At 37.9% G+C, this 8,632-nt stretch overlaps 1 protein-coding gene across 1 annotated transcript in view; it reads left to right on the top strand.

Annotated features, from left to right (window-relative positions):
• Window positions 1–7,687, top strand: part of LOC107748179 (mediator of RNA polymerase II transcription subunit 14-like) — a 14,923-nt gene extending 7,236 nt beyond the window's left edge. The window contains exons 17-30 of the mRNA XM_016562880.1: window positions 212–372; window positions 459–605; window positions 1,025–1,116; window positions 1,585–1,737; window positions 1,979–2,248; window positions 2,573–2,789; window positions 3,148–3,273; window positions 4,310–4,492; window positions 5,329–5,555; window positions 5,667–5,846; window positions 6,124–6,231; window positions 6,741–6,866; window positions 7,096–7,285; window positions 7,423–7,687. Of these exons, the coding sequence (XP_016418366.1) occupies window positions 212–372; window positions 459–605; window positions 1,025–1,116; window positions 1,585–1,737; window positions 1,979–2,248; window positions 2,573–2,789; window positions 3,148–3,273; window positions 4,310–4,492; window positions 5,329–5,555; window positions 5,667–5,846; window positions 6,124–6,231; window positions 6,741–6,866; window positions 7,096–7,285; window positions 7,423–7,496 (2,254 nt within the window). The 3' untranslated portion in view covers window positions 7,497–7,687. The remainder of the gene's footprint in view (window positions 1–211; window positions 373–458; window positions 606–1,024; window positions 1,117–1,584; window positions 1,738–1,978; window positions 2,249–2,572; window positions 2,790–3,147; window positions 3,274–4,309; window positions 4,493–5,328; window positions 5,556–5,666; window positions 5,847–6,123; window positions 6,232–6,740; window positions 6,867–7,095; window positions 7,286–7,422) is intronic.
• Window positions 7,688–8,632: the final 945 nt, after the last annotated feature.

The raw sequence follows: 8,632 nt of genomic DNA, 5'->3' as shown, positions 1-8,632 counted from the left end.
TAAATTACATTTTAAAATATATTAAAACAGAAAACAGTTATTTTAAATTGTAAAAGTATATCACAATATTACTGTTTTTATTGTATTAAAAAAAAAAAAATCAAATTAATGCAACCTTGGGGTGGATAAGAGACCTCTTTCAAAAACATTAAAAACATCTTACCGACTTAAACTTTTGCCGATAGTTTGCTAAATGCTTTTCTTCTCTCAGAGTTCCACCTTGTAAAGGAGTGAGTGAGGAAACGAGAAAAGCTCTAGAGCGCTCCCTGCTGGACTGTACGTTCAGACTACAGGGCCGGAATAATCGCACCTGGGTGGCAGAATTGGTTTTCTCCGGTTGTCCACTCAACAGCACAGCCAACAAAGATCAAGGTAAAGACAGTTAATTATCCTCATAACGGCTTTCAAAACCATAATGTATGTGTCTTTTACAATATTTTCTGTCTATTTCAATTCAGCTTCTGCGCGGCATGTCTACCTGACTTATGAGAATCCCCTTTCGGAGCCGGTGGGTGGCAGGAAGGTGGTGGAGATGTTCTTGAACGACTGGAACAGCATTAGTCAGCTTTATGAATGTGTGCTGGAGTTCTCATGCGCTTTACCTGGTAGGTACCTCTGTTCTAACTAGGTAAATCACATCTCTTCCATTTTAATTTGAGTTTTAATTGTTGACCAGCTATGTTTTGTATTCCTTTGATACCATAGTACATTTAAAGTATTAAATTATTGCATCAATTTTAAATTCCTTCACAGGAATACATTCTATTGTACAATATATTTAAATATAATTTGTATTAATTTGTATTATTTTAATTTTAATAATATTTTACAGTATTGTTGTTTTACTGTGTTTTTATCAAATAAATGCAGACTTGTGAGCTTAAGAGACTTCTTTCATAAACATTAAAAAAATCTTACCAAACCTGTGAATGTTAGTATAAGTATGAGAACGTACTTGACTTATGAATGGTTTGAAGAACTTGAATTGCTTGTAATTAATTAATTAATTATCTATGTTTTCCAGAAATGCCCTCCTATTTGAGCCTTTTCTCAGAGATACGGCTGTACAATTATCGGAAGCTGGTTCTATGTTATGGCAGCACCAAAGGCAGCTCGGTAAAAACCTTCTCATCTTGTTCAAATGCAGATGTTAAAGGCACAATATGTAATTTTTGCCCATTTGAAAGTTCTGTTATAATGGTACTCTGTGCGGTCATCACCGGTTTATTAAAACGCACAACATATTAAAGTGTCTTTGGTGTTTCCATGTTTTCTACAAAACAAACATATGGAAATCGAGGGGTTATGGCGTCATTGGCAGGTGACACAATGACACTATGGACACGGTCCGTGTCACTAGTTAAAATTGCTTATTTCTCTGGATTTAAACATTCTTTGAAACATTTGGGATAATGTAAGTACACAAGTCAGCAAAATATATAACAATGTTCTAGTGGTTTTTGGATATTTTAATAAAAAAATCTTACATATTGTGCTTTTAAAGGCCCTTAATCCCTGTATTTAGTGATTTAGTTTAAATCACACTTGTTTCATTTACTACAAGTTGAATCCGGTTTCTTTCAGGTGACGATACAGTGGAACTCTGCATCCCAGCGTTACCATCTGGCCCTGGGGACTGTGGGGCCCAATTCAGGCTGTAGCAACTGTCACAACATAATTCTCCACCAACTTCAAGAGATGTTCAACAAGACACCCAATGTAGTACAACTTCTACAGGTATCTAGAGCCTTGACACTACTAAAAATCATACTTCATTTACTTACTACAATTCAAGCGGTTACTGGTGTATGAACTGTAATCTGTAGTTTTATTTTTAGTACTTGTATTAATATCTACCAGCGAATTTTTTAATACGTCTTTAAAACAAAATGAAATTGTTAACTGACCAATTTGGAGTAGATATTGATAGATCATTAGTAGATGCTGGAAGTATTCTCACATACTTGTCTGTTCTCAGGGCCTCTCAGACACTCAAGCTCCTCTAAATGCCATCAACAAGCTACCCACAGTGCCTATGCTGGGTCTCACCCAAAGGACCAATACGGCGTACCAGTGCTTCTCCATCCTGCCTCAGTCACCCACTCACATCCGGCTGGCCTTCCGCAACATGTACTGCATTGACATCTACTGCCGTAGCAGAGGTGTGGTGGCCATCCGTGACGGGGCCTATAGTCTTTTTGACAACACCAAGATAGTTGAAGGTTTCTACCCCGCCCCAGGACTAAAGGTGGGTGGAGCAAAAATATCAAACATATTAAGGGGATAGTCATCCAAAAATGTTATATAATTCTGTCATCATTTACTCACTCTCTTGTTGTTCCAAACTTGTATGATTTTCTTTCTTCTGTGGAACATAAAAGAGGGTAATATGAAGAATGTTGGGTTACCAACATACTTTAAAATATCTTCTTTAATGTTCCACTGAAGAAAGTAAGGTTTGGAACAACTTGAGGGTGAGTAAATGATGACAGAAGTTTATTTTTGTTTGGACTGTCCCTTTAACTGTTGTTGTGCATGGGTGTAATTGTCACTTTTCAATGATTTTCCACAGACGTTCTTGAACATGTTTGTGGATAGTAACCAAGACGCCCGCAGACGCTCGGTCAATGAAGACGACAACCCTCCCTCCCCGATAAGCATGGACGACACCTTCATGCCCCACACCCAGACGCAGCCTCCAGGCAGAGGGGTTTATCCACCCCTCACATCGCCCCCCAACCCGTACCACGTGCCTCCCTCACCGTCCATGATAACAACACAGTCTCCAGGTATATAAATATGTGTCTCTATCCTGTCAAATGCTGTCATTTTACGGCCTGTGCTGTCCTGGTCATGCCACCATGGAGTCAGGGAAACAAAAGGAAAGGAAACATTCTCATTGGCGTCCTACCAGCTCTTCCTGTCTGTTGGTATGCATGCTTTTATCGGTCAGTCTGTGTTTGATGACACCATCACCGTGCAACCTCATGAAGGAGCATGCCCACAGTTGTCCACCTATCTCCATTCGGGGTCTGCAGCTCCTGTCCCGCTTTGGCTGCAGCGTGTGTGAAAGTGAGCGTGCAGGAACGGGAGCGACATGCTCTTGTCAGATGTTAATGAGGCCACTGATTGGTTAATTGTGTGCAGGGAACATCCACGCAGCTAATTCCCCTAGCGGAGCTCTGCGGGCCCCTTCTCCCTATGGGCCCACCCCTTCTCCTTCCTCTCTGGGCATTTCTATGGGGCAGACCTCCAACTTTGCTAGCCCACATGGTAAGTGCACGGGAGGCCTGGATCCAGGGCTTTGTTGATTGGCTTTCCTTTTTACCTCTGCGGTCCAGAGATTTCAATCTTTGATGGGCTGGTGAAAGACATCTGCTAACGATCGACTTTGCGCATGGTGGATGTACTCTTAAAGCTTAAATGAGCACTTGCTTGATACTTCTTGTATTATTCCTTGATTCTTTGTTTCTTTGACTGGTGGGACTGGGTAAACAAAATGTCAGAATTATATGCAAGAAAAAAACAAATAGTTTTTCATCCTGATATTTTATTTTATTTTTGTGTTTGTAAAATTTTATTTTGACAATTTTGGGGTCTGTAAGAGGTCTCTTGTGCTCAAAACGGCTGCATTTATTTGGTCAAAAATACAGTAAAAACAGTAATATTGTAAAATATTATTTCAATTAAAATATCTGTTTGTTATTTTAGTATAGTTAAGATGTAATTTATTCCTGTGGTGGCCGTTACTCCCGACTTCAGTGTCTCATGATCATTCAGAAATCCTGCTGATTTTGCTCAAGAAAGAAAAGTTACAACCATGATACTTTTTTTTCATGATTCTCTGATGAAGAGAGTTCAAAAGAACAACATTAATCTGAAATGTTTTTGTAACATAATTGTCTTTACAACTATTAATTTCTTAAAAAAATTATCTTACTGACCCCAAACCTTTGAATTATAGTGTATTTTTGTACAGTATTATCAATTATCTCACATTAGTCACAGTATGTCATGATTCAGAACATTTTTCAAGCTTCAAAATATCTTAATTGGTGTGCATTTGAAATCATGTGAAAGTGAATCGGTGTCATTGGTTTAAATCTCTTTGCCTTGTTTTAATCATACAAAATCATCATTGTTGGTTGTTGTTGAAGCAGCTCTTACTTTGCAGTAGGGATATGCGTGTTTTTGGTGGGTTGTATTGAGTACTGTTACTGCCATGGACTAAAAACTGTGTACCTCGATGGAAACTGGCACTCCTCGAGAGGGTGAGTTACCATCCAAATGTCTTTCATTTGTATTGCAGGAACTCTTGACCCCAGTTCACCGTACACGATGGTGTCCGCCAGTCCAAGGGTCGGACCATGGCCAGGTTCTCCGCAGGTCTCTGGACCCTCCCCAGGGGCCCGAATCCCTGGCATGTCACCAGGCAACCCTTCTTTGCACTCACCTATTCCAGATCCATCCCACTCCCCTCGAGCTGGCACCAGTAAGTCCAGAGTCTAAAGACTGATCCATGTTATCAGAACAGCTTATTATTTTATAAATATACATATTTTCCCACTTTACAGTAATGGGAATAATTTTTTTTATTATTATTAAATTGCAGTTAGAATTTTTCTGCTTAATTGTCTTTATTGCAATGCAAAATACCTTGATGGGGTTTTGCATTGCATTGATTTTGGGGTTAAGTACCTGGACATTTTCTTGACACTTTCTGTGCGATTAACCCGATAATTACATCGTTTGTCCTAGGTTTGATGTACACTACTGGTCAAAAATTAGATTTTTAAAGATTTTTTTTTATGTTTCTAAAAGAAGCCTGTTATGCTCACCAAGGTAAAACAGTAATATTGCACAATATTGCTATTCAAAATAGCTTATTTTTATATTAAAATGTAATTTATACCTGTGATGGCAAGGCAGAATTTTCAGCAGCCATTACTCCATCAGTGTCACATCCTTTAGAAATCTTTCTAATATACTGATTTAGTGTTCAAGAAAAAAATTTTCTTATCATATTGAAAGCAGTTGTGCTGCTTAATATATTTGTGTAAACCATGATACATGTTTAGGATTCAAGATTAACAGAAAATTAGAAAGAAAAAAAAAAGCATTTATTTAAAACTGAAATCTTTTGTAAGATTGTCTTTACTGTCACTTGATCAGTTGAATGTATCCTTGCTTAGTAAAACTACACATTTCTAGAAAGAAAAAGTAGTGTAAATGAGAGAATTTAATATTATTTACATTTCACATTATTACTGTACATTAAGCAGTAATTAAATTTGTTCAGTCAGTCATTGTGCGTGTTTGTGTGTGTAGGTTCACAGGCAATGCCCCCACCCCGTAAACTGCCACAGCGGTCCTGGGCCGCTTCTATTCCCACCATCCTCACCCACAGCAAACTACATGTTCTGCTTCTGCCGTCATCCATTCCATGCCCAGTGCCAGGGCTGGCGGGCAGCTACCTGTGCTCACCTCTGGAGCGCTTCCTGGGCTCTGTCATCATGAGGCGGCACCTACAGAGAATCATACAGTTAGAACCCAATGTGAGTCAGAAACTGTTAACAAGTTACAACCACATCATTTAACCAGTCAGATTGATATGATTCTGCTTACACACTGTATTTGCATCACTCTCGATTACCTCCTCTTCACAGCTCACTATTGTGAACTCCAACGAGCCAGGCGTTATCATGTTTAAGACAGAAGTGCTTAAATGTAGAGTGGCTCTCAACCCCAAAACCTACCAGACTCTGCAGCTGAAAGTCACACCAGAAAACACTGGACCCTGGTCGCAGGAGGAGCTGCAGGTCCTGGAGAAGTTCTTTGAGACCAGGGTAGGAAACGAACTTTTGAAGAGAATTGTAATGTGTATTTTAAAATGGCCCTGTTCGCCCTGATTTAACAACACTGGCCTAATGTCATGATTAGGGGCTACCTGTTTAAAACTAGTTAGAAAACGCTTATCTTTGCTATTCTGCTTAGTGCAATTAGCTGTGCATTTTTTTTCTTTAAAGCAAATCAGTTCACTCAGTGGCCTTCTTGGCAATGCCATCAAGTCAGGTATTGTGCAGTTATGCAAGTGCAAGTCATTTTCTTTTACTTAAACCATAGGTTGCAGGACCACCCTTTAAATACAACACACTAAATGCCTTTACAAAGCTGTTGGGAGCTCCAACCAACATACTCAGAGACTGTGTTCGCATCATGAAACTGGAGTTGGTAAGCACATTCATGTTGATTTAATATTACTTTTTTTGCCCTTGTGCAAGCATACACTACGTTTCAAGAGTTTGGGGTCAATTAGATTTTTAATTAATACTTTTATTTAGTAAGGATATGTTAATATGGTCAAAAGGGACAGTAAAGATTTCAAATAAATGCTGTTCTTTTGACCTTTTTTAATAAAAAAAAAAGTATCACTTAATCACTAAATCAGCATATAAAAATTATTTCTAAAGTTTTATGTAACTCTAAAAACGGGAAAAATTGCTCATGAAAATGTAAAGCTTTAAGCAAAAACCTAGTGTTGCCATTAAAGGAATAAAATACATAAATATACCAGAAAACAGGTATTCAAGTTGTAATAATATTTCACAATATTACATTGGTTAGCATATGAGACCTCTTTCCAAAACAAAACAAAAAAAAATCTTCCTGAACTTTTGAGCTATATTTTACATTTGGAAACTTACATTTGGAAACTCACTGGCCCATCATTTTTCCTCCAGTTCCCAGACCAAGCGGCCCAGCTGAATTGGAATGTGCAGTTCTGTCTGACCATCCCACCCAGCGCTCCTCCCATCGCCCCACCAGGAACCATTGCTGTGGTGCTTAAGACCAAGATGCTCTTCTTTGTAAGTGCTTCAGCCACTCCTTTCTGGTTTGCAATGTCCCCTTTTACCATACAACCAATTCCCAATGGATAAAATACGATCTCACCATACATAAATAACCATGTCCTGAATTCTGATTATTACACTAATATTCCGGCCATTGTACACCCAGCAACTTGTATTTGATCTGTGGTTTAAGTTTACTATGGATTCCTAACGTGTATTAACTTGTCGTGATGCTCTTTTACAGCTCCAGCTGACCCAGAGGCTACCGGTACCCCAGGAGCCCGTCAGCATCATAGTGCCTATTGTGTATGACATGGCTACTGGACTGACCCAGCAGGCTGATATCCCCCGCCAGCACAGCTCCTCGGGAGCCGCGGCCCTGATGGTCAGCTCCATCCTCAGGAGGTTCAATGAGCACCATCCACCACGACAAGGTTCACACATCTGTTTTGTTTAATGTGAATTTTTAAATTGATATGGAAATCAGTATATAATATTAGTCAGATATTTAACATTTTGTTTCTATACTTGCATTTCAATATTAATGCTAGCCTGTTTTTTTTTTTTACAGGAGAGTGCACAATATTTGCAGCGGTTCATGAGCTCATGGCTAATCTCACGCTGAACCCTGTTGGACGGTCATGACTTGTTGTCTCTTAGGAAACTTCTCCAGACGATCAGTAAATAACTCGAGGGAAATTCAGGTTTTCTGCTACAGCCGATGGACTCTTCTGCTGGTGTATCATATTGTCATAAAAGGGAGCAGAAATATGATGGAACTTTTTTTTTATTGTATTATGAAGCATGTAAATTAATAATTGTGACAAAAGCAGGACTTCTTTTTTTTTTAAATAGCTCGGCAAAGTTCTGCTAACGGATTTATTTTTTTTCCGATGCACTTAAGGAAATGATTGTGATAGAAAAAATGTTTAACTACAGCTGTATTTTTTTATTTGAAACTTTGCAGAAAAATTCTTGTCTTTTTTGTAATACAAGATATCAATATTGTGTAAGTATTGATGTTTTCTTTATCAGCACACTATTTAAATGTTTTTTCTTTGATTGCATTACTTTGATTTCTTAGTATACCTTTCACTTTAAATATGCGTGACAAACCTTCTAAATAAGCAGTGTTTTATTGTCATTCATTAGAATCATGGAAAAGGTCTAAGATTTTTCTTGTCTGTGTTTATTACTATTTAATAAACATTGAAAATAGCTCCATCCTTTCATTAATAACTCCTTGTTTGTTTGATTAAGTGAAATTAAATATATTTAGAGAACAAAATTAGAACAGTTATCCTTCTCTATGTCTGGCATTTAAAGATTAATTACTGTATATTATAAGTTGGTATGGGTACTTTTTTTTTTTTTTTTTTTTAAGAACAATAAGTAATCCTATTTAAAATATATTCATAAATTGTCTTGTCTCTTAAGACAATATGGGTCAAACACACAAAGGTCCACCCACTGAGAGGAGAATTTTACAAGCCAATAAGTAACTAATTCATATTTATCGAATGTATCACAACTTGTATATAGATCAGTGATGCATCATCTTTCAAGTGGCGCATGGAGCCCCAAAATGTCAATTATGAGGCGCATGCAAACTTTGCCTTATTGTTACGTTAAAAAAGTATACGCGATTAAATCGATTCATTTCTAAATTTAAGATTATCGCCTGATAACCGCATTTCACTTCAGAAATCCTCATCTAAACGAATGTGATTGGCCCATCCTTAACAGCGCAGAGAAAAGTAACCAGCACCTCGTGAAAATTC

This window comes from Sinocyclocheilus rhinocerous, unplaced genomic scaffold (genome assembly GCF_001515625.1).
Source record: "Sinocyclocheilus rhinocerous isolate Xijiao unplaced genomic scaffold, SAMN03320098_v1.1 scaffold289, whole genome shotgun sequence".
NCBI lineage: Eukaryota > Metazoa > Chordata > Actinopteri > Cypriniformes > Cyprinidae > Sinocyclocheilus > Sinocyclocheilus rhinocerous.
Note: the sequence above shows the minus strand (reverse complement) of the source record. Positions and strands in the feature narration are given on the sequence as shown.